Here is a 26,885-nt window from a genome sequence, read left to right on the forward strand (position 1 = left end):
CTGGTCTTTATGTAGTTTAAATAGATGGGTGTGTATAATCTAATAATAAGTAATTAGGTTTGCACTCTACATATAAACACAGTTTAGTTTACATTATATCCTGAGCATTTCTGCAGATCACTGAATATGTTTTGTTTTGTTTTTTTTCTAAAATGTGTTTTCAATGGCTTTATGGTGTTTCAGGGTATAGATGCCCATAATTTACTTCATTTATATCCACATATGATCATCTAACTTGTTTTTAACCCTGTGAAGTCTAAAGAAACCATTCCAGATTTAAAATGTAGCTATCATAAGCCATTTATGAAAACATGAAAATCCATGAAGTGGATAATAACTAAAATGTACTAGTCCTTTTCCTCCTTTATCCTCACATGTTTGTAGAGCATTTTTCATTTATACAAGAGGCCCCGTCCTCTGCTAAAGATACAAAGAAAATGTACATTTTGAGCCTTGACTTTTCAGTTTACATCAAGTTGAGGCATGTAGCTACAGAAGAGCCTGGAAGACTGAGCTGTCCATCCACGTTGACAGCTGTCTCCTCATCCAAGCGTTGAACGGCCCAGGCAAATTTAGTTGTCAACAGCATTTGGAAACAAAACAAAACAAAACAGAACAGTGATACTTGCTAAAGGATTCCTACTGTCATTAATTTGATTTAGGGTAGGAAAAAAGAGAAAAATGAAAGGCTGTTAATCATTAGGGACTGGAAATCAGATAAATTGTTTTAGAGAAAATGCATATTTCCAAATAATCCCCACTGAGAACAGATGTTGAAGCCTGGGAAATGTGTTCTGACTCTATAGTTAATCTTTTTGTTTATTTGGCCTATCACTTTCTCCGCATTACAAGAAACTAGTTGGCATTAAAATATGGTGCTTGGTCTTTGTATCAAAAGATCTGATTGGGCGCCTGGGTGGCTCAGTGGCTGCCTTCGGCTCAGGTCATGATCTCAGGGTTCTGGGATCGAGTCCCGCATTGGGCTCTCTGCTCAGCAGGGAGCCTGCTTCCCTCTCTCTCTGCCTGCCTCTCTGCCTACTTGTGATCTCTGTCTGTCAAATAAATAAATAAAATCTTTAAAAAAAAAAAAAAGATCTGATCTTTTGCCATTATCTTTACTGTTTATTAATTATGGGGCCCTGTGACCCTTGACTTCTCTCCCTGAGCTTCAAGCTGCCTCGTCGGTCAAACAGGGTTTGGGGACAATGTAAAGAAGAAAATACACGGAACAGACAGCATGGAATAAATTGTACAGTATCATACAAACTGGAAGAATTAAGTATTACGGATAAGAACGTCTTAGGTGAGAAAGCCACATACTTTAAAAGAAGTAAATTCCTAGAACTATTTCGGTAAGTCCTTTGTGAGGATGGACTAATTTTTTGTAATCCTAAAGCCTAAAAAACATCAGGAATGAGTGGAAGGGGAAGAAAGAAAAGGACAAGGGAGGAGGGAGAGGAGAGATTGGGGTGGGGGAGTGGGGGATGTCCGTGGAAGTTGCACGTTTGGGGTTGAAAGGCACTCTGAGGCCATGGTCCAGAGGGCAGACGGGCAGGTGAGAATACTATTGCCTGCTGACTGTGTTATCCCCTTCTCTGGCTAAGGACATCCATGTGGTGATCTCACCAGTAAAGCTTTGAGATCTATTGCTAGATCCTGTCTGGTTTATTGAAAGAAGACCTGCTCTAGTGTCCCAGGCAGTTATTTCCAAAATTTTTACTAATCCCTTTCTCCACTGTGATAATCAGGGTGACCCCAGAATGTAGGATGGCCAACTCATTCCAGTTTGCCTCGGATTCTCCCTGTTTTAGCACTGAAATTCCCATGTCTTGCTAACCTTCTCGATTCCAGGCAAACAGGGATGGTTGGTACTGAGCCAGAAGCTTGGAGTGCGGAGTTTAGATGCTATGCTACACGAACAGAGCAAATAGCTTCCTGTTTGAAAGTAGAATTTCCAGAATGATGTGCATTTTGAACTGTCTAAAAAATGCCTAGAAACAGGCTGCCCGAGCAAAAAGAAGTTTGAGATAATACTGACTTTCGGTATATCCAGTTGAATTCACAGACAGGGAGACCGGGATGAGTGTCTACATTTTGATATGTCACCTTTCCACAGTTTAGTCTTCCTCCCCTCCACCACACATACCTCTACCCAGAATCTGGTCCCTGGGTTGCTGGTATTTGTGTTTATATTGACTAGTACTCAAGCCCTGAATGACACAATTTAGAAGAAACAAGAAAACTCTGGGTGGCCAGTACTTTATTTACTTCTGTTGCAAAGAGCATCCATCCATCCATTCATTTAGAAAGGCATGGGATATATACATTATGTGAGTGACGTCATGCAACGTGCTGAGTCATGGAGAGTCTGGTTGTACACAGTGTTACGTTCCAGAGTGAGGAAGTGTTCTGAGAGAGGCACACACCGGGTGCACTGAAAGTATTTTTGTCCTTAGATCAACTGAGGTTATTCTACCAGGAAGAAACAAATATAGGACAGAGATTCATAATATTTTAAACTATTACTCAGGACAACTTAGCAAACAGTTGAGAACTTGCTTCTTGACAAACATTATGCAAGACATAAAAGGGATAGTGAAAATGACCCCATGTCAGGTGATTCTTAGAAATCAAAGTTTTAGAGACTGACTTGTTTCTATTGTCTCGAGTATTAGAACAACTTGGGCTTATTTTAGTTACTCTGAATTGCTCCAGATCCATGATCTTCTGATCAAAATACTGGGCGCTGAATGTGTTTTGAGAATCAGAAATTTTAGGATTTTAGATATGTAACTAGGTACAGATACCATATATTATGTTTCAACAGATCTAAGACAGCACTGCATGTTTAGAGACATCAGTAAATTCTATTGCAAAATGTATGTGTGTTTACATTAAGTGATATATTATATATATAATATATATTATATTATATTATAATAATATATATAATTATTATTATATTATATTATTATATTGTAATATATTATATTATATATTATGATATATTATATCATATTATATATCATATATTTTATTCACATTTTATTTCCTTATTTTTATTTAATTTATAAATTTATATTCATATTTAATTATATATAAATATATATGGTATTTATATAAGATATATTTTATATACACACACACATATAAACACACACACACACACACACATATATATTTCTATAAAGACTATATATAGCCTCTTCTGAATTCAGGTCAGGTTTTAATAAAAAGTGAATCATGAAGAAAAATTTGAATTTTAGCAGTTTTTTATTTTTTTCTACATTGAAACAAGGGATCATGAACATCTATTAGAGAAGACAGCACACACCAGAATATCAAGTATTGAAGTGTAAGTGTTATGATCTAATTTCCGTTATACATGCACACGTACGCACACACACAGGGGTCTAGGCAACCAAGATTACAAGGTGCTGCTTAAGAAATGTCAAATGAATTGTGCAGTTAGTAAAGTGCTTTGAGTTTGGAGGAGGGAGAACTACTTCTTGTTTGGGTTATCAAGGCCTCACAGAGCAGATGGGACGGAACAGCACCCTGCAGGGCAGGTGTTTAGCTGGGAGGAGAGCGATGATAGACCAGGCTGGGGATGGTGCCGGTCAAGGGTAGGCAGTATAGTGCTTTAGCACTTCAATGTGCGTATGACTTTCTGCTTGGGACCAGGGATCAGAATTGTTATTTAACTTTTATAATATTAATATAGAACATTAGCTGCTATTTTGGAGAAACCTTGATATCTTGGAGATATGGAGAAATTGATCAGGGTTTTAAAAAATGCCAAGTGATTATTATTTCCTTCTGTTCCATAGATAAAGATGTGGCATTTCTGTTATTGCCTACAAAATAACTGGCTCTGTTGCTGTAGGATGTAGTATGTAACTTTCTTTTATGTGAAGATCTAGGAAGACTATTGTATAGTCATATTCAAACAAAGCTGGCAATATTTGTATCAGAGCTTCTCAACATTGGCTGTATTTTGGAAACATGGACCGGGTGGTGTGGGAGGAGGGCATTAAAGCATCCTGATGCTCCTACCCCAAGAATCTAATGTAATTGAACAGAATTGGCCTGGGGATAGTCTGGACATGGAGATTTTTAAAGTTCCTCCTGAGTCTAATGTTTCCCCAAGGTTGAAAACTACTGGTTCTGATGAATGAACTCTTGGTTTTAAGTTGTACAGAGAGGAGGTAAAGTCAATACTTAACTAAATTTTTTTCAATGAAAATAAAAACATAAACCATGGAATTTAAATAATAATGAACCATACATCAGTTAAACTGCTTTGTCCAAGATGTGTTTTCAAACCAAACAATAATGTTTGCCCTACTTTGTATTCATTTTATTAGAATAATATACTTTTGCCAAAGAACTACCAGGTTATGATCCAGACTTACACACAGATTTAGCATTATTTTCTGGAAATTGCTCTCTTCCTATATAACCTTACAATTTGGCATCCAGTCAAAGCCGTAAAAGAGAGAGAGAGAGAGAGTTTCTATAATTTGTTCCAACCCCACACTATGTGCTTTAAAGAAATGGTGACACTGAATTTTAACCTTGTGGAAACCAGAGACATTAGAGATTTGCCAAAGGTCACACAGCTCAGTGGCTGATGGAGTCCAACCCAACCTTGATTTCTTTTTTTTTTTTTTAAAGGTTTTATTTATTTATTTGACAGACAGAGATCACAAGTAGGCAGAGAGGCAGGCAGAGAGAGAGGAGGAAGCAGGCTCCCCGCTGAGCAGAGAGCCAGATGCGGGGCTCAGTCCCAGGACCCTGAGATCATGACCTGAGCTGAAGGCAGAGGCTTAACCCACTGAACCACCCAGGTGTCCCCAACCTTGATTTCTGACTGAGTCAAGGTGGTTTCCACTCCCTCACATTGCTGCCTTTGTTGGCATTTTTAGGAAATAAAAACCAGGTTTGGTTTTTATTGAGATTGGTTCCGTTATTGAGATTTGGTTAATGAGATTGGTGACTGTTGGAAATAGGAGCTTAAGAAAAATTAAACTTTGGAGCTGTATTAAGAAGAAGCTATAATACAGATACATCATGAACCTAGTGTGAAAGATAAGATTATCTTATTTGATGGATATTCTGTTGTGCATCCTCCCTGCCAAAAGTGGTGTGTAAGATATCAATAGACAAAATTGACTCAGATGTTTTGTTAGGGCCCAGATTAGAGAAAAGGAAGTTATGCTTCAAGAGGCAACATTCATTCTTATGGCAGGCATTTGATATGTTTTCCACTGCCATAAAAAAAAAAAACAATAGATAGATATAAATCCTCAGAAATTGATAAAGCTGCAGGAAACTTTGGAAGCAAGATTCAATTTTCTTCAGAAAAGTGGGTAGAAGTCCTTTTACATACAGGTCAACTGTGTAGCTTTTATTAGCATTTCTAAGTTATAACAGATGATACTGGGTGGCTGCTGGGGTGGTGTGACCCACTTTGGGGCTTTATTTTCACATGGTGATATATGACTGAATCTGGCAATGAGGCTTTTAAGAGACCGTACCGTTTCTCTAAGTCCCAATAGAAATAATATCATTTAGTTTCATCTAAGCTAGCTAAAACTTCTCTATCTGATAAAATCTCTGGAGAGAGAAGAAAATACTTTTTCAAGGTATTGCCACAATACTAGTCATTTCTTGACCCAAAATATTATTTAGCAAGCATTTATTTGTATATCTGTTATCTAATCTGAGAACAAAAAAAACCCACGTTAAACTGATTTGAAAGCTTGGGGAGTTGATTAAGTGTTTACTTGTTATTGAGGTTCCAGATTTCGGCTTTTCCTTGGAATGACCCTAATATTCATGGTTTGCCAACTGCACTCCTACATAGCAGAAAGTACTGCTATATTGCATTATGACTAATGGGCCATATGAGAATTTAAATTGCTTTTTCTTTTGTAAAATATTTGGATTAGAACCTTTTTCCAAAATTAAATCCTATGTGGAACAAAGATGACTGAGGTCTAGAAAAATAGATAAATTTGCTTACTATAAAATTGCTTATTAAGAAGTATAAAAAGAGTCTTGAGAGGTATTATAAGGAACACGGGCCTTGGAAGTTAAGGATTTGGTTTGGAGTCCTCCTGCCTTTACCATAACTAGATATGTCATCATCCAGGGAATGATTTGGCATCTCGGAAGTCCATCGTGTGAGATATAGAGCAGTAATGCAAGTCGTAGTTACTGTGAGGATGAAAGCAAATTGTATCTTGTAATGCAGAAGGAAGTTATTTTTACTTTCTGTTAGTAAACTCCTTCGAGTTAGGTTCTTTTTTGCTTCTGGGCCAAAAATAACTGAAAGCTCACAATGGAATGTGTTAAATTAATAGCTGGGGCTGAGCAATCTTAAAATAGTGTTATTATGCCTTTTCAGTTTAGATAAGCAACATCTGTTCTACACTGTTTGTCTTTTGGTCTTTTAAAACAATATTGTACTTTCAACATCAATTTTAGCAGGTATGAGTTGAAAATAACCTATCACAGTAAACAGAGGAAACTGACAATAAAATTAGCATGATTTTGTCAACTGGTACAATTCTTATACATGAAAGATCTTCTTCTATCACTTGGGCAAATCCTTTATTTATTGGTTATTTCCAGTTATAACATACAAATGTCTCGTTCATTCATTCTGAATCTTTCAAGCCGTTAGTGCTCAATGTTTACTTCAAGCTTTGGCTGCAATTTGATTGATGGATCCCTCTCTTCCCTCCAAGAGTTTATTTTTGAAAATCTTTCTTTTTTTCTTAAGGGATGGTCCCCTAAACTATCATATTTAAGCATAACAACGTGAGAAATCTAATCTCAATAAATCAGGAATTTTCAGTGGTATCCCAGCTTCAGAAATGAAGGCTGGCAAAGATCATTTTCCTGCTTTCAGTAAGCTCTGGATTTCGAGCTCTAGAATGAACTTGAGACTCTTCCATCTTCAGATATTGAAGAGAAGTATCCTTAGTAATGGACTGAGTATACTTAGTAGTAATGGGCTAACCTGTCCTGTGGTTCTCTCTGGTTGTTTTCCTTCACAGCAACACCCCTGAACTCACTTAAACCTCCACGGGTGGACACTGCTCCAGTGGTCGCATCCCCCTATCAAAGAAGAGATTCGGACAGATACTGTGGGCTCTGTGCAGCCTGGTTTAACAATCCTCTCATGGCCCAGCAACATTACGATGGCAAGAAACACAAAAAGAATGCAGCAAGAGTTGCTTTATTAGAACAACTTGGGACAACTCTGGATATGGGGGAACTAAGAGGTAAGAGAAACTCTTAATGTCTGCCTCAGAACTGGGCTTTCAGAGAAAGATTGTGTTTTCACAGATTGCATTGATTACTAAGGAAAAATCTAGGCTCATCTAAAAGGAATAGAAGGGAAAGGAAATGAGCAGAAAACTAGCTTAATTTTTATAATCTCCTTCATTTCAAACTCTTTGTTATTTCCATATTTTTATTGACTATTTTTCAGATTGAAGCCACCCATATTTGAACCAGATACCTTCCTTCTGCTTTACCCACCCCCCCCCCCGCCTTTTTTTAAAAAAAGAAGGAGAGGGGAGGGGCAGAGGGTGATGGAGAGAGAGAATCTCAAGCAAGCTCCGTGCCCAAGCGGAGCCTGACACGGGGCTCTGTCTTACAATGCTGAGATCATGACCTGAACTGAAATCAAGAGTCAAATGCTTAACTAACTGAACCACCCAGGCGTACCTCTTCTTTATCTTTAAATGCCTTTGCTCAGGAATGCTTTTGTAAATGACGGTATGAGAGAAGATGCTACAAGGGCCAAATAACATTATCTTATTAAAACTTGTGGGGCTTTATGAATCTAGCCCAAATGAACGCAGCATGTTGAGTCGAATTAATAGCTTAAAACAAACCCAAGTCCCTTTAATAGAAGTATCTAGGACGCTGAGGTAAGATGGTTCCAGCATTTGGTCAATACCCAGCTTCCTTACCGCACCCTGCCAGATGTTTTCTCAAGTGATGGAAAACATGCAGCATTTGAAATTCATATGGGGTTTCACAGAAGCTGCTGAGTAGAGACTTGGGAACCCTAGGGGAGGATCATTCTCGTGGATTCCTTAGGAAGACATATACCAATTAATGAGATTTGATAGGGTCTTTCATCACCAACAACCATTTAAACATTTTTTGGTCACCTAAACATTTTTGATCAACTCATGTTGGCAGTGTGTAAGTAGAACAGAATCACATAAAATACTTTTTTTCTGAGAAAATACACATTCTCAGGAAAATTATTTTGCGAAGGGTGCTATGAGTACTTACCTCAAGTATTATATGGGTTAGATGAGCTTTTATGGGCTGGCCAAGGATCATTGTTCCTAATAGCACTAATAACAAAATTTGCAATTCAGTTTTGAGAATTTTGAGAGTGCAGTCTGAGTTTAAACTGGGGTCTGTGTGGAACCTACACTTCTTCAACTAACTGGGCTATGCCTCCAAGAGGGTTCATTGTAGTCAGGAAATGCGCTGGTATAATTCTAGACCAGATAAATGGGACTTAAGATCAGCTGGGTGAGCTGAAGGGGTGGGGAAACCTCTCGTTTTGTTGGTTGAGGGAGACTTAAAACCCAGGAAGGGGATTTGAATGGGAACTAGAAATGTGGGTAGCATTTCAGCCAGCCTTCCATGTGAGCAGAATCACATATGTACAGGCAAAGAGACAGGGAAGCATAAGCTGGCAAATAAACACGTAATCATAAAAGAATGATCTAATACTGTACAGATTTAGGATTGGAAGTCCATTAGTACTTCTATAGAGCTTGATTAGAGATGGATTTTTCCAAGATACGTCATTAAGAACTACAAATAAGAACAGACATTAAAAACACTTTATTCTGAGTTTGTTTTTAGCTATAAAAAAACAACACAGGGCTTCATATGACAGAATGTTGGCTAATTTCATTTCAGAGCCTTTTCAATTGTTGGTGCTATTGCTTTTTCTTGGGGGATTTCTTGTATTCTCTGTCTATGTCTTGTTAAAAAAAATACAGAGTCTCTCCATAGCTGAAGGCCTTCCCGAAACTCACTGTTACTGGCAGATAACAAGTTGGCTCAGTGATTCCTTCACAGCAGGGCACGGAAGGAGAAAAATAGGGCTTTATTTATGTTTTGTGCCAGATATTATGACTTGTAGAAGAATTATTTCTAGAGCACATTCTTCTTGTCTGTTTTGAATTATCAGTGTTGCATCTTTTATGTACAACCACAGTTAATGACTTGGGCGTCTGAATTCTGTAACATCTGAGCAGCTTGTCTTTTATACAGAAGACAAAAAGGGCTGCTCTTTGACTTGATAACTCAATGTGACTGTGACTCAGTAGCACATGAGATGCGATTAGCATCGAACACCATGTCCTTGAAACCAACCTTTTCACCCACCCCAAGTGACATTTTGACATATGTTTATTCAGGCATTAAATATTACAAAAGCTTGAGGGATACAGCAATGACGATAAACCAGCATGCACATGCACACACACACACACACCCCTATTTCTGGAATGCTTCTAATGCACTATCAGTCAATGACTAAGGACTAAACTACTAATTAGTGAATATAGGTATATCCATAACTTTTTAAAACCTCATGTCATGCAGCTAGAGCACAATATGGCAACATAGAACTTCTCAGTTTTTTTCCAATTCATCTTATTTATTCATTTATTTTTTATTATTAACATACAATGTATTATTAGCCCCAGGGGTACAGGTCTGTGAAACACCAGGTTTACACACTTCACAGCACTCACCATAGCACATGCCTTCCCCAGTGTCCATAACCCCACCCCCCTCTCCCCACCCTCCTCCCCCCGGCAACCCTCAGTTTAGTTTTGTGAGATTAAGAGTCCTTTAAGGTTAGATGGGATCAGGAGGGAGATAGAACTTCTCAGCTTTTTAAGCACTATACCGCTTACTTACTTATTATAGTTTTCCTGATTTTCTGTCTTCTTCCCTGCTCTTATAGATTGATTGAAACAGACATTGATGTCTGTTTTGCTCACTGATGTGTTCAAAATGTCTAGGATAATGACAGATGCATAGTAGGTACTCAGTTATCGCCGAGTAGATAGAAGAAGCAAAATTTTTTTTTAAAAATCACCTGAAAGCCTACATTCTTAACCTGATAATCATTTTTACTTTCCAAAAAGATACTGACCATATGATTTTTTACAATAAATTATTATTTTTTTCTTCTGATTTTTAAAAATGATATCTATTTTACATCTTGTGAAATGCAGACATTAAGTGTTATATATAGTTCAGGGGATTTCGACAATACAAACCCCTGTATAACCCACACACTTATTAAGATATAATTTATCTATCCTGAGAACTCTTCCACATGCCCCTTCCCAGTTCATCTAACTTCCCATTCCAGGGACCCTCTCTCCCTGTTTTTTCACCTAGATTAGTTTTGCCTATTTTTAAGTCTCATATAAATGGAGCAGATGTATATTTTGTGTCTGTGTGTCTGTCTTCTCTTACATAGCATATTGTTTTTGAAATGTATCCATTTGTTGCATATAAAGCAGAGTAGCGCCTTGCTTTTTATTGCTGACTAGTATTCTGCTATATAAATTTCCACAATTTTTCTGTTCTCCTCTCAATTGTGTGTGTGTGTGTGCGCTGTTTTGAATAAAGCTTTCAAGAACATTCTTTTTTTTTTTTTTTTTTAAGCCAACGTATGTTGCACTTATGTTGGTGAATATCTGGGAGTAGAATTTTTGGGTCACAAAGTTGGCAGTATTTTTAACTATGTAAGGAATGGTCGACATACTTTCTGAAGTAGCTACATTCTTTTTCATTCCCCAAAGCAGCACAAACAAATTTCACATTTTCACCAATATTTGTTTTTTCAGTTTTCAAAATTTTAGCCATTCTAGTGGGTGTAGAAAAGTATTTCATTATGGCTTTAGTTTGCATTTCCAAGTTTGCTAATAATGTGGAACACTTTTAATGTCCTTATTGGTCATTTTATAACTTCCTTTGTGAGGTGTCTGTCTGTTCATGTCTTTGGACTACTTTAAAAAAGTGTTGGTTGTTTGTCTTTTTGTTATTGAGTAATAGGTAGGAGCTTTTCATATATTTTCAATTCACATCCTTTGTAAGATATATGCATTGCAAATATTTTCTCCTAATTTGCAATTTGGCTATTCATTTCCTTAAATGTCTGGTGAACAGACATTACTACATTATAAAAGACTGATTAATCTTTTTTTTTCCTTTTATGATCATGGCTTTATGTGTCAGATCTGAAAAAACTTTTCCTGCCCTCAAGATCAAAGATGGTATTACATGTTTTTGTCTACAAATTTCATAGGTTTTGCTCTCATATCTAGGATTATGATGTATCTCATACTAACTTTTTGTGTGTGGTATGAGATAGGGGTTGAAATACATTTTTGTTTTCATGCATTTACCAAGTTCTTACAGAAAATTTGTTAAAATATTTTCTTTTCCTCCTTGAGTGATCTTGGCACAGTTATTGAAAATCTGTTGATTGCACATGAGTCTCTTTATAACCAAGCTATTGTGGTCCATTGATTTCTTTTTTTCTTTTCTTTCTTTTTTTTTTTTTTTTTTTTTTTTGTTTATGCCAGTACCACATTGAATTGATTCTTTTAGCACTATGGAAGTCTTGAGATCAGGTAATGCAAGCTCTTCAGCTTTGTTCTTCTTCCTCGATATTGCCTGGGCTGTTCTAAATCCTTTGCATTTCAATATAAATTTCAGAATCAGCTTGCCAGTTTCTACACAGAAAGCTTGTTGAGGTATTGAATGGGATTAAATTTAATCTATATATCAATTTGGGGGAGATTTATTTAATTTCTTCACAGTACGGAGTCTTCCAGTCCATGAACATCCTCTATTTATTTATTTATGATTTTTTTTCAAGCTCTGTCAGCAACATTCTGTAGTTTTCAGTGTAAACATTTTACACACTTAAAAACATCTCCTCAAGTATTTTCTGTTTAATGCTAATATAAATTTTTTTTGAAATTTCATTTTTATGCGTTGATTACTGATATAGAAAAATGCAGTTGATTTTTCTATATTGCTTTTGATTCCTATAATCTACACATAGCTTTCTACCCATTATTAGTATATAATTAAATAACCCAAGAAATTGCACCTTTTGTATTTTTTGGTATTCACAGTCTTTAGTGATTGGAAACTCTATACAATTGTGTTAGCATTCTTGCCTTCCTTTGCTTCAAGTGGGAAATATAAGTTTAAAAATGATTCTTGTAGATTAGCAAAAAATTTAAGTGGGATTGGCCTAAATGGTTTTTAATATGCATAACCTGGTTACTGATTCAACTTTAGTGTTATTTGTTCCAGAAAACAGATGTCTCCACACTGAAGTTTTAATTTAACAAGAAAAATAATCACCCTTCTCTGAATACAGAGTACAATGTAGAAAACAAAAGAAGTCATTGAATTATGAAATTACAAAATTCAATGATCACAAAGTACTTTAGAGGTTTTTATAACTTAAATTCTTCTTGCTAACATAAAACACAGGTATTAGGTAGTTTCTTATTTAGAAATAGTGACAATATAAACTATGAAACTATAGTTAGGTGGATATAGATTATACATTTTGCAGATCTTTATTACTTACTCTTTTAAACATTGTAGGGTAGAAAATACAGTCATTTCATTGTTTCAGAGGAAACTAGAAATCTGGTGCAATTCTCATCTGAAGGTACCGAGTAAAGGATCTCATTCAAAAATTTAATAATATTTCTGAACATATAAACAGATAGTGTTGGAAAGGGTATCAGATATCATTGGATCATACTCCTTTTCCTCCCTCCTTGGCTGCCTTCCTCTCTTCCTCCTTTCTTTCCTTCTTTTCTTCTTTCTCTCTTTGTATCTTTTTTACAGAGCAGCATTCTGAGACCCAGAGAAATGACATGACTGTTTGGCTGTTATGGCTAGACCTGCAACTCCTGATTATTTTCTAGTGACTCATCATTGACCAAATAGAACTCTGAATAATTAACTCTTTAAAAAAAGAAACAATTGAGTTTGGGGACGTATCTGTTTTTAAATGCATAAAATTTGCTTTGAACTAAAGTAAAGAATGGGCATGGTCAGCTCTCAGTTTTCTGGAAATGAATCACTTACAAAGTGCCTTATATAGCTTTAATAAAAAGAATTTTCCCCATGTTCATGACTCCATCTCAGCTGGAGTGAATATAGGAATGCAAAGAAATCCTATTCACTATTCACAAGGGCCTGGTATTGGGAAGCGAAGTTCTGTGAAGAGAAAACATATTCCCTGAGGGGTCATTAGAATTTATTACTCTCTCTATAATGCAGTTTCTGCCTTTACTAGTGGGAGTGGGATTAATTTCCAAGGGATACAAGAAGCTTATATAGGACTTCAAATCATTAAATTTTCTGACCCATGTGGGTCAGAAAGAACCGACCTATCTGAAAATGAAAAGAATATTGGAGTGAGAGATTTTTACTCTTTGAGTTATTTCTGTTGTGGACTTTCAGGTGATAACAGGTTGTCTGTCTCATATTTTGTCCCGCTTAATCTTAGTTTGGTCTTTGCTCATATCTCAGGTGGTAAACAGCTTAGTTCCATCATTCAGTGATGTCCTTCTATGTCTTGTTTCCTAAGATACCTGTACAGAGGTCCTTGGTATTGGGTCTGCTCCAGTGGAAAGGTGTTACAGGCAAAACAATAACAACAACAACAACAACAAAACCAAATGGTTTTCAAAGGCAACCAGTCCAAGTATTACTGTGTAAAAATCACCTCAAAGTGTTAGAGGCTTAAAAAAAACAATGGATCTCCCAGTTTCTGTCGGGGCAGGGAGGATCTTTTGGGAGTGGCTTAGCTAGGTGATTCTGGAAAATTTTAAAAACTGAATGAAAGAAGAAAGAAAGATTCCTCACTTATGTGTTGCCAGGAGGCCTCAGTTTTTCTCCTCATGGTCCTTTCCCAGGATTAGTCTTAGATGCTCCTGCTATGGTGGCCATAGCAAGAAATGTCACAGTGCGAGACATTTGAGAGAGATCAGGTGGAATACTTAAAGGTTGCCTAACATCAACCTGCGTCACATTCTATTCGTCAGAAGTCAATAGCAGACCCTATTCAAGGGCTGGTAGACCATTAGACACCATCTTTTAGAAAAGGATTGTCAGAGAATGTGGGGACATTTTCAAACCATCACAATCTGTCGGAAAGCAAGTGGACAACTGACCTATGTGATTCCACTATTCTGCCACATTCTTGTAGACTTTAGCCTGAAGAACATCTCATCTACAGTTGGAATTACTGTATGCAATAGACACATCAAGTCAAGGATTTCATTTTTTTTTTAGCTAATATCTAACAGAGATTTCTGCATAGCCTCATGAGAGAAAAAAAAAAAAAATCAGCCTTTCTGTGTTCCTCTGCCCAAGGTCTGGGCTTGCCCTGATGGATATCATGACTGGGGTCAGCAGAGACGGGACATACCATACCATCTGAAGTGTGCTTTCGCCCAACAACCATCCTTTTTTCATCCAACAACCATACGCCCTTTGTACTTGGCCAATCCAATAGGCCTGAGGGATTCCAAAGATTTGAGGACCAAATTAATTGGCATTAACAACTTGGTTGTGGGCTCCCAATATCCATATGAGTTGATAGAAACAGAAGTTCCGATCAAGATTTTAGAAATAGAAAGCTTGTTATATGTTATTGCTCAGTTTCCTCTCTGATTCTTCATTTATTTATCCATTCATTTTTTTGTTCATCTGCTAATATTGAACTCCTACTGTATAACAGGCACAAAGTGCTGGAAATACTATGGTGAGTGAGAGAAAAAGGTCTCTATCTTGGGAAGAAGGCAGAAAATAAAGAAGCAAAATATTTTTAGCTTCTGGCAAATGCTAAAGGGATGAAAGTGGGGTGATGTAATAAATAATGAAGTAGGAGGTAGGTTATTTAAATGGGATGATTTGTGACAGCTTTACAGAGAAGCTGACCTTTTGGACTGTGATCTCAATGGGGGAGGGGAGGAGCCAGAGATGAAGCGTCTGTTCATTCTTTGCAGAGGTGCTAGCGAGTGCAAATGGCCCTGTGTGGGGAAGGGGCTTGGCACATCTGAGGACTAATGGTCATCAGAGGGCCTGAGGCTAATAAGAGGGCTAAAAGCTGAGATTGGGTTTAAATAGAGTCACGGTGGGCAGATCTAAATGGGTCGTTGTGAGAGTTTTCATTTATTCTAGGTACATGTAGATGTTGGCAGATCATCTTACTTGTAAATCTACATGATCCACTTTTCCTCTGCCGATGGGCTTGCTTCGTTTCCACTCTAGGTCACCTCTCTTCCGTCTTGCTCCTGTCATTCCTGTGAATACACCTTTTGCATACTTACTTCAAGGCTACATTTCTCTTGCCGCTAGCTGATTTTTAGGGTAGCAACACTTTCTGGCCAGAGAACCATCATTCATTCCTGGTTTTCAGGGCTAAAAACAAAACAAGACACCCTGGAATTCCTTTAGTATTTAAAAGAAAGAACAACTGTTGTTGTGGTGTTGTGGTGTTGGCTATGAGTGCGTGAATGCTTTGGAGAAGAGAAATTTCTTGGCAGTCATTAACTTGGGAGGAAACTAGGTTCAGGAACAGTGTGTGCAAGGCTATGAAGCAAGGCTATGAAGTTGGAACGTATTGGATGTACTTGGGCATGGTAGGGGTAGTTGATTCATGGGGAAAATGGACCTAACAAGTATGCACTGAAGTCTTCATTTTAGAACAGAGAATTCTGGCCACTGATTAAGCCTTGTCTACTTGGCAAGTAGAAGAGCCAGACCACTTAAGTATTAAAAATTTAGGGGCACCTGGGTGGCTCAGTGGTTTAAGCCTCTGCCTTCGGCTCAGGTCATGATCTCAGGGTCCTGGGATCGAGCCCCACATTGGGCTCTCTGCTCAGCGGGGAGCCTGCTTCCCCCTCTCTCTCTGCCTGCCTCTCTGCCTACTTGTGATCTCTCTCTGTCTATCAAATAAATAGATAAAAATCTTTTTAAAAAAGTATAAAAAATGTAAAGGGGACAGTGGGAAGCTACTAGATTTCTTATCAGTGGAGTCAAATGAGCCTTGAAAGACAACTGGAAGATACTCAGATTGGGCAGTGGAGTGGGACGGCATTGCAAGATGAAGACAGAACCTATGAAAAGGCATGGTGGCAAGGGAAACAGTCCTTTTGGTGAGATATATGGTGTGGCTGCGCTTAATGCCAGGTTTGGGATTAATGGGGGAAATAGCTGGAGAAATGGAGTCAGATCATGGTAGGAGTTGAATACTTTCATTTAACCCTGAATGTTGTGGGAGTGATTTCAAGATTTTTGGCAGGAAATTTGTATTTCTAAAAGAAGTTGTTATAGACAGCAGTGTGAAGGGTGGTGGGGCAGGGAATTAGACAGAAGATGGGGATTTTTTAGAAACCTATTAATTTAATCCAGTGAGAAATTATGCCAAATTGAATTAAAATAGTAGCACTGAGCATGTAAGTAATGGGAACAAAATGAGAAAAAAACCCAAAAACTGATTGTGAGTTCAATGGAATTTGGTAGGCAGTTGACCCCTTCCATGGCAGGGCCTGATTTACTCTTAACTTACATGCCACATCCCACATTACTGTGAAAGCCTTCCTCTGAAGCATGAATCCCAGCTCTGAGCATTTGGTTTTATCAGTCCTGATACTTTTAACCCAGTTTCAGTTTGTCAAAATTTCTTGAGGGCAGGGTGGCCTATGTCTTATTCTTCTTGGCATCACTGACAAACTCCAGCACAATATATCGCTGATAGAAGGTCCTGAATGAATGGCCAGGGATTTGAATGGTCTTATCCTGTTAACCAACTTTAAGACCATACTCTATATTTTCCAGTTTCAAGTACAATCAGAATTATGAGTCTCAAATTGATGATTGAACATTTCGTAGTGCTTAATACTTGATAAAAAAATCACTTTGTCAAGTGAGGTGCCTTTATTGTACTTAATAAATTAAAACAAAAACATTAGTTCATTCCTTGTACTAATATTTTCAATCTCTGAAAGCTGTATGTATTTTATCTAGTTAAGAATCAGCAGAAAATAAGACCTTTAAGCAGATATGATAATTATAGAACACAATTCTAAATTGAATGGTAGGGGAAGAGGTGCCAGAAGAAAATACTCAGCTTAGATTACACCTGGTTATTTTTGCATTATTATTTTTAATGTGTTTTGACACCTCAGCTGTTGCATATAGACTCACTCTGATCTTCAGAGCCCACATTTTGGGTTAGATAATTCAACGGCTTAAATGGCTCATGTTCCTGTCATATTATTGAAGAGGGAAAATAGCATGATATAGAAGAGATCATTTTCATTCATTCATTCATTCATTGGTTCATTCGTTTGTTCGTTCACAGTTACTAGGTATCTATTATGTACAGGCTTTGTGGCTGAAATTATATAGAATATTGAAATGTCTGACTTGTCTTCTAAATCTCAAAGAGTTTAAAGTCTGAAGAAGGGGAAGAGAGCAAGATTATACAGTTATGGAAATAAATATAATGCAAAATATGAAAAAGAAATGAGAGCCTGGGAGTTACTCCGGCCAAATGCATTGGGATTTGAAAATCAAGGAGAAATTACTTCCAGCTTGGAGTTAGCATCATACACATGGAAACCGGTGACCAGGTTTTCCAGAGCCAAGAGAGCTGAATGACCAAAAGCATGGAAAGAAGGGGAAAGTGTGAGCATAATCAGTGATCAAGTTCAGTGGGGTTAGATGCATAAGTGGGCCAAAGCTGGGAAGACAGAGCAAAGCCAAATTATAAATAACCTTGCATGCCAGGCAAACCTGTACTTCTTTTGACAGCCACAGACATTTATTTTCTATTTATTTAATTTTTTTTGAGTAGGGATATGGCTAGTCTCATGTGCTTTAGGGGGATTACTGTGTGATGGACTGGAGTGGGAGATTCAAGAAGCCCCAAAACCAGATGGAATCAATGCAGAAGCCTGTTTGAAGGCCTGTGGAGGACTGGAGGGCTGGAGGAGAAGTAGGACAGTGAAAATATATTTATCTCTTTACCAGTCAGTGTACTCTTACCCTCAACAAAATTTAAGGGAGGAGGAGAATTAAAATTCTGAAAGACACCTTGGCAAGGCCTTGGGAACACTAATAGGAAAAAATACGAATGTAGTGAGTAATATGAGTAATAACTTAAATTTCTGCTCAATCTCGAATCCAACAAGGAATGTAGTCAAACGTTCACAGTAGTCTGTTTACATCGCATAGGGCAATTCTTCCTTTAGCCCCGACAGATTCGTGTCCATTATTGTTATTAATGAAGGTAATAAATGGAACACTGTCTAAAGAAGCTTGGCTAAGTGTTTATCATCACTGACTAGGCTTCAAAAAAGATGAGCATGGCTTTTAAAATGAAATCATTCTGCCTCCATGTATGTCTTGTGTGGGTACCCCTTAAACAGAAAACTGCACACCAACTTGGATGTCTAAATTCAGAATTGGTTAATACATTAGAGACAGCCCCAAATTTGATATGTGGAATCAAAGTCCATGGCTCTGAGGGGTTTACCAACAAAAGGACAAAAGCAACATCAAAACACCTACCAAAATCCAAGCCACTTAATTGATCTGTAATTTCCAATTTGGGCTACACTGAGGAAGGTGATGGTATTATGTGAAGCTGCTAACCGAGTCATTTTTCTTTCTCAGTGCCTTAAGGCTCCTCTTCAGTGTTGACTGCAGATCTCTACTGTTTAGTTTAAGCTCAAGAACTAGGATAGTATTTTGCAAGAGCTCAGCACAATGTTTTCCTAAGGTTCTAGGAACGTGTCTCTGTTGCACTGGATCTTAAATAGCTCTTGGCTTTGTTAGCAGCATGCATTCATTTGACAAAAGAAAGGATGTTTGCAAAAAGATGCAAAATCAGGAGAAACCTGTCCTTCAACAAATAGGAAAGCTGTTTGTTTCTAAAATTACGGCTTAAACTCCATTGAAAAAAAAGCAGTGTGTATGTTCTTTTATTTTAAATCTGCTACAGACAGACCTAATTTTCTGCAGTAGGTAGGATTCTACAAAGTTGATTGTAAGTTGATATTTAAGTATATGAAACAAATGTCAGGTTTACTCAAAGTAGAACATACCTACTGATGTTTTTGTTCACTGTCTTATTTTGACTAATTTTTAATGAACAGTTACCATGTGACAGACATTGTGATAAACCCTAGAATATAAAGATGACATTGTCCTGGAATGTGAAAGAAGACATTCTTCTGTCTTCAAGAAGTCTATAGCATTGTGATTGCTGTGGCGGGTGAAATATTGTAAAAGCTTTCTACTTGAAGATTTTGGCGTATCTTCTGTATGTAAATGTTTAGATTAATGGGAAAGAAAAAAAAAAAACAGACGAAGTGTAGTCCGTTCTATACTTTCCATCTATTTTTCAAATGGGTTCTGCTACTGGCAATTATCATCTCTTGTGAATGTTTTCCCAAGAAAATGGGATTTTATATTTGAGGTTGAGGTAAGGAAGGAGTCAGCAGACATCCTGATAAATTGTGTCTGGAACCTTTGATTGGCTGTATGCCCAGGACCAGAGCTGCTCCATGGAAATGGAGAAACTCAATCCTGTAGATGCTTTTTATAATGGAGTTCACCTGAAAGAAAGATCTCTTTCTTTATCCATCCATTAGTCATTCAACAAATATTTACTAGGTGATTATTATGTTATTATAGACATCATGTTTAATGCTGGAGATGCAATAATGAAGAAAGCATGGTTCTTGCCTTCAGGAAACTTCCTTGTTAGTAGGAAATTCAAGCATTTTAATATTACGTAAAGGCTGTGTTTAAAATCCCCAAATGGTTTACATGCTTTTACTGTAAGAAATGGAAAAATTTCTCCTGAAATCTTGGAAAAACCTCTTTAACTTAAAAATACAAAGCAATAAAACTAAAGATCTCTTTGGAAATACAGAAGCTGGTGGTGTGCTGCCAATAGAAACGTTATTTACCAAAACAGATCTTTTATTTGGAAGGTGTGTATGATGCCTACATTAGCTAAGTGGGCTCTTAGACCTGAATAATGAACAAAAATATGCAATAATTTGAATTTGGAGTCTATTTTTACAAAGTATGACAAATAATGATACATTTACTGAAATAGCTAATGGACCAGTGAAGTGGTAGCATAGCTTTTCACAGATACCAGCTGGCAAACTGTTAAATGATTTGAAATGAGTTATCAAACACTGCCGTTTTGTAAATAAGTCTTGATTTCCTTTGCCTTTAGATGTGAAAGATAGGCATTATTGCTCAGTCTGAACCCCTTCGGGGAAAGCCATGGTTTCACAAAATCCTGGTGAATCATTAAGGTTCAGTACATAGGACTGAAAGTCACCTTGGAGGTGAGTTCTAAGTCCTGTTACTAAGTAGCTGTGAGAAATTGATGATCTGCTTTACCTCTCTGGGCCTCAGTTTCCTCTCTATAAAATGAAGGCATTGGGCTGGGTCATTCCCAGTGTCTCTTCTCACATTATCTTCCATTGAGTTTCCATCTAGGTCAGTGTGAACCACAGAGGAACACTTCCTTGGGAGCCTGCATGCTAGGCCTATGGGTAGTTTCACCTCCAGAATAGGATTTGGTGTATTAAATGGTCCAAGTCCAGTTTTAATAGTGAACTGATCCTACCTTAGGCCCATAAGAAAGAGTTTTATTTTGTCCCCTCTCTATTCTTTTGACAACCATGGACTTCTGTGGTCCAAGGGCAGTGTAAGAATTGATACAGGTATGTGGTGAGAGTAGAAAGCTTTTGATTTGTATTAGCTTGAATCTGAGCAAACTATATCCCAACTGGCAAACCAACAGGGGAGGCACTTAAAGTTATTTCCCTCATTCCTGAGACTGTTGACAATCCTCAAAAGTCAATGCCAACTTTATCTTTTTACTCATCCCTTTATCTGGTCTTTGTCCCATAGCCCTGCCTCAATTTCAAGTGCACATCTGCAAGTTTCCTACTTTAGTTCTCAGACATAAAAGTTCTCCAAGGAATCGGTGGTCATTGACCTCTATAAAACACATGCACATACTCATGTACCCACATATGCATACATTATTGTTAACCATATATATATATATATATTATTTTTAAAAATATTTTATTTATTTACTTGACAGAGAGAGACACTCTGAGAGAGGAAACACAAGCAGGGGGAGTGAGAGAGGGAGAAGCAGGCTTCCTGCTGAGCAGAGAGCCCGATTTGGGGCTCGATCCCAGGACCCTGGGATCATGCCCTGAGCCAAAGGCAGATGCTTAACAACTGAGCCACCCAGGCACCCCTCATATATATTGTTTTAATTGTTCTCACCTTTGCCAAGTATGGTTACCATGTGAATGGTATTCACCATTGTTGCTACCCATTCATGATCTGTTCTAGTAATAGTGGAGTAATTCCTATCCAACCAACCCTACTGATACTTATAAACTCTGAACAAGTATTAAAATTGTTTAGTTGAAGGCAATGAAGAACATGCAAAAACAAGCAGGAAAGTGAATATTTGGAAGAAAAGAAAATATTTGGAAGAAGCACTGGGAAGTTGGGGGAAAATTAAAGAAAGGAGAAAGCCACAGAGGGGTTGGCTCAAATTTTATGTATGTACTCTGCCTAAACTTGTACCTAATACCTAAGCAACACATCCATGAGGCCAGCTACAAACAGCCTAGTTAAGGCTGAAAGTATTGAACAGTAATTTTCACTGCTGCCCTTCCCAACACGCATATCACTGGGGAAGCAAAGTTTGCAGTATGAGTTCAGCTAAGTGCACAGCCTGCTTTAATAATCAGTACTCTTTAGAGAAATATAACAAAATCTAGAGTTTATGCAATGAATCATAATGTCCAGTTACAGTATTAAATTAAAATATATATACATATGAAGAAATAGGAAAATGTGACTTCTATTCAAAAGAAAATGCAATCAATGGAGAAATACTGAGATGGTCCATCTAATGGATATATTGAGAGACATAAAAGAAAATATATTCAAAATGAGTAGGGAAATAGAAAATATAATTAGTAACAGAAACAAAAAGAACCAAGTGAAAAGTTTAGATCTGAAAGATAAACAATTCAAAATTTAAAAATTATTTGATGTGTTTATCCTCCCCCTACTCCTGCACTGGTTGTGTTTATAATTAATCGGATTGATGAGTCAGTGAACTTGAAGTTAGATCAATAGAAGTCATCTGAGCTAAAGAAATCAGAAAAAATATTTTAAAAGATCAAAGACATCATAGCAGTGTACGACAATGTCAAAAATTCTAATATATGTGAAAGACACAAATTTACATGTTTAAGGAGCTTATGAAGTGATAAATATAAAGAAAACCACAGCTAGAATCATGCATATCATAGTCAAACTGCTGAAAACAAAAGATTAAGGAGAAAATCTTGAAAATAGCCAGAGAGAAATTGCATACTACAAGGAAAGCAACTATATGAATTATAGCTGATTTCTCATTAAAACAAAAAAGTTAAATCCAGAAGCTAGTGAAACTCTTCAAAGTACTGAAAGAAAAAGAAACAAACTAATCGACCAGTGAAAATGTTCTTCAAGAATAAAGGTGTAATAAAGACATTTTCAAATGAACAAAAACTAAGGAATTTGTTGCCAACAGATATGCACAAAAAGAAGTGCTAAAGAGTTCTTCGGGCTATCCAGAAATGCCAGATGGAAAATCAGATCTTCAAGAAGGAAGGAAAATCACCAGGCATGATAAATATGTAGATTAGCATAACAGGCTTTCTTTTTTCTTAATTTCTTTGAAATACATATGATCCTTTCCTATGCCTCTGTTGTTGAAAAAAAAAAATGAGAAGTAATTCAACAGATACGTAATTCACCATTTCAAAAGTATACCATTCAGTGGATTTTAGTGTATTCACAGACATATCCAAACATGAGTCAATTTTCGAGTCTTTCATTACCCCCATAAAGCCCTCTATCATCAGCAGTCATTCCCCATTCTTCCTTGCTTCCCTGCCACAGCCCCCCATGAGTAGACATTCTGTCTCTGAACCTGACTGTTCTGGACATTTCATGTCCAGATGGAATGAAATCCTACAATATGTGCCCTTTTGTGTCTTTTTTTTCCCCACTTAGCATATTGTTTTTGTGTACATCACATCACTCATTTTTATTGCTGAATAATATTCTGTTGTATGGATCCCCTTTTGTTTATCCACTCATCAGTCCACTCATCCACTCATCAGTTTGTCCACTGCCCATCAGTGGACAGTGTTTGCCCACTCATTAACTCATCAGTTAGTGGGCAGTTGGGTAGTTTCCATATTTTGACTATTATGATTAATAGTAATTTGAACATTCATGTAAAATTTTTTGTGTAGATGTATGCTTTTGGTTCTCTTGGATATATATCTAGGAATGGAATTGCTGGGGTATGTGATAACTCTTATGTTTAACTTTTTAAGAAACTACAGACCTATTTTCCAAAAATGGTTGCACTGTTTTATAATTCCCACCAACAATGTCTGAGTATTCTAGTTTCTTCACTTCCTTGTCAACATTTATTATTATCTATCTTCTTAATTCCAACTATCCTAGTGGGCTAATGACATGAGCCTCTTACCATATTGGCACACATTTGTGTGTTCCTGGAAAAAATACATATACATATCCTTTACAGAGACAGAGAGAGTGAGAGCACAAGCCCTCAAGGAGGAGTGAGAGAGGGAGAAGCAGGCACCCCACTAAACAGAGAGCCCAGTGCAGGGCTCGATACCAGGACCCCAGGATCATGACCTGAGCTGAAGGCAGATGCTTAACCAACTAAGCCACTCCAGTGCCCTCTATGTCAAGTTCTTAGTTGATTTATTTGTGTTTTTATCTTTGGATTTTTATAGTTTGGATACTAGACTTTTAGCAGATACATGATTTGCATTTTTTTTCTTTCATCTGTGGGTTATCTTTTCAGTTTCTTGGTAGTATCCTTCGAAGCACAAATATTTTTAATTTTGTTTAAGTTTATATGCATTTTTTGTTGTTTATATTTTTGTTATCTAGGGGAGCACTGGTTAATCTAATAGTCACAAAGATTTATAGCAAATTTTCTTCTATTTCTTACATTCAGGACTTTGATCGATTTTGAGTTAATTTTTATGTATGGTTTGAAGTAGGAGTCCAACTCATTCTTTTGCTTGTGAACATCCAGTTCTACCTGCAACATGTGTTGAAAAGACTATTTCCTTATTGAATTGGCTGAACATAAAATGACCATAAATGTATGGGTTTATTTCTAAGCTGCTAATTCTATTCTATTGATCTATAGGTCTGTCTTTATTGAAGTACAATCTTGATTACTGTAACATCATAGTAAGCTTTGAGATCAAGAAATAACAGTGCTGCAACTTTTTCTTTTTCAAAACTCTTTTTTTTGTTTGTTTATTTGGCTATTCCTTTCCATATGAATTTTAGGGTAACTTTCTTAATTCCTTTAAAAATAGCAGCTAAAGCTTAATAGTGCTTATGTTGTTCTATAGATCAATTTGGGGAATATTGTCATCTTAACAACATTGTCTTCCATAAGCACAGGATGACTCTCCCTTTATTTAGATCTTTTAAACAATTTTCAAAAATATTTTATAGTATTTGGTGTACAAGTCTTCCATCTATTTTGTTAAGCTTACTTATTCTTGATATTGTATTATTTTTCATGCAACTATAAGTGAATTGTTTACTTAATTTCATTTTTGGATTGTTCATTGCAAGTGTATAGAAATAGAATCATGTGAACTTTTTATATCGATCTTGTATCTTACACCTTTGTAAAACTCATTTATTCATACTAATAGTTTGTGAGTGTGTACATTTCTTAGGATTTTCTATATCCCAAATCATATAATCTTCAAAGTGAGAGGCCAGAATCTCCAGGGAATTTTTGATAGAAGTGATAAGAGTGGACATACTGATCTTGTTCCTGATCTTAGGGAGAAAGCTTTTAGTTCGCCAGCAAGTATGATGCTAGTTGTGGGTTTTTCATGGATGCTTTTTACTGAGTTAAGGAATTTCCTTTCTATTCCTAATTTAATGAGTGTTTCTATCAAGAAAGACTGTGGGGGAATTTTTGAATGCTTTTTATTTGATCCACTGAGATGATCAAGTGATTTGTGTCTTTTATTATATTTATATCATAAATTACAATCATAGATTTTTATATGTTGAACCAACCTTGAATTCCTGGTATGATTTTCACTTAGTCATGGTGAATAATTCTTACTTTTCTGAATTTAGTTGCTAGTATTTTGTTGAGGACTTTTATTACAAGGGATATTTGGCGTAGTTTTCTTATAATGATTTTGTCTGGGGTTTGTGTCAGGGTATACTATAGGCCTGAGTGAGATTGAGATTGAAGAATTTGGGGACTGATCAAGGGAAAAAATGAGACCACTAGGTGACAGTAGCACATGGGAGATTTATTTGAGTGGTCCTTTAACAGATTTCCATGCTGAGAAAGTCCCTCATAGTATAAGACCATCTAGAGGCTATAGCATAGATATCACTAAGCAGAAAGAGAAGGTCAAGGGAGCTACTAAGGGAAAGAAGGTTGGGAGAACAGACGTCCAATTATTATTTTTTTTTAAAGATTTTATTTATTTATTTGACAGAGAGAAATCACAAGTAGATGGAGAGGCAGGCAGAGAGAGAGAGAGGGAAGCAGGCTCCCTGCTGAGCAGAGAGCCCGATGCGGGACTCGATCCCAGGACCCTGAGATCATGACCTGAGCCGAAGGCAGCGGCTTAACCCACTGAGCCACCCAGGCGCCCCCAGACGTCCAATTATAAGTAATGTCTCTGGGCAATCTTGCAGGATCTCTGAAGGCAGCAGAACTTCAATTAGGATTTTATATCTATAAGATGTATTTTATCTATGCCTAGCAGATTTAGAATATAGTTTCATGGGGTGTGCAAATCAGGCAGGCTCTAAGTGCCTAAAATCTGCTTATTTGAGCTCTGTTTAAAACAATTAGATGTGTAAAAATTTGAGTTCAGTGTTGGTGAGCTTTGAGCTAATAAGTGTTAGCCCACTGCCAAGAAGGAAGGAAGCAACATAATGCCAATATACAGGGGCTATCTTTGGCTCATTTATATAATATAGCCTCATAGAGTTAGTTAGTTTCACTTCTTTTGTTTTAGAAAGAGTTTTTGAAGGATTGGTGTTAATTCTTAAGATGGTTATTGGAATTTACCATTGAAGCCATCTAGTCCTATTGCCTTTGTGTGGAAAGTCTGATTACGGATTTGATTTTTATTTGATATAGGTCTATTCTATATTCTATTTTTTCTCGAAACAGTTTTTGTAGTTTTTTCCTAAGAATGTATTTAATTTCACTAGATTGTCTTATTTGTTGGCACACAGTTGTCCATAATATTCACTTATGATCCTTTTTATTTCTGCTATATCATTAGTGATGTCCTCACTTTTATTCCTGATTTTAGTAATTTATTAGTTCTCTCTCTCTCATTTTTGTCAATCTAACTAAAAGTTTATTAATTTTGTTGATCTTTTCAAGGAATCAACTTCTGGTTTTGTTGATTTTCTTTAATGTTTTTCTCTATGTCTCTATGCATTTCTATTATAATGTTTATTATTTACTCCCTTCTGCTTTTAGAGTGTTTATTTTGCTCACTTTCTAGTTTCTCAAGATGGGAAGTTAGGTTATTGATTTCAGATCTTTATTATTATGACTATTATTATTTTTAAGAGGAGTAGGGGCCGAGGAA

At 36.8% G+C, this 26,885-nt stretch overlaps 1 protein-coding gene across 1 annotated transcript in view; it reads left to right on the plus strand.

The window, feature by feature from the left end:
• ZMAT4 (zinc finger matrin-type 4) overlaps positions 1-26,885 on the plus strand; it is a 359,613-nt gene that overhangs the window by 217,595 nt on the left and 115,133 nt on the right. The window contains exon 5 of the mRNA XM_059156211.1: positions 7,068-7,295. Within this exon, the coding sequence (XP_059012194.1) occupies positions 7,068-7,295 (228 nt within the window). The remainder of the gene's footprint in view (positions 1-7,067; positions 7,296-26,885) is intronic.

The sequence above is a fragment of the Mustela lutreola genome, chromosome 18, assembly GCF_030435805.1.
Source record: "Mustela lutreola isolate mMusLut2 chromosome 18, mMusLut2.pri, whole genome shotgun sequence".
NCBI classification, from domain to species: domain Eukaryota; kingdom Metazoa; phylum Chordata; class Mammalia; order Carnivora; family Mustelidae; genus Mustela; species Mustela lutreola.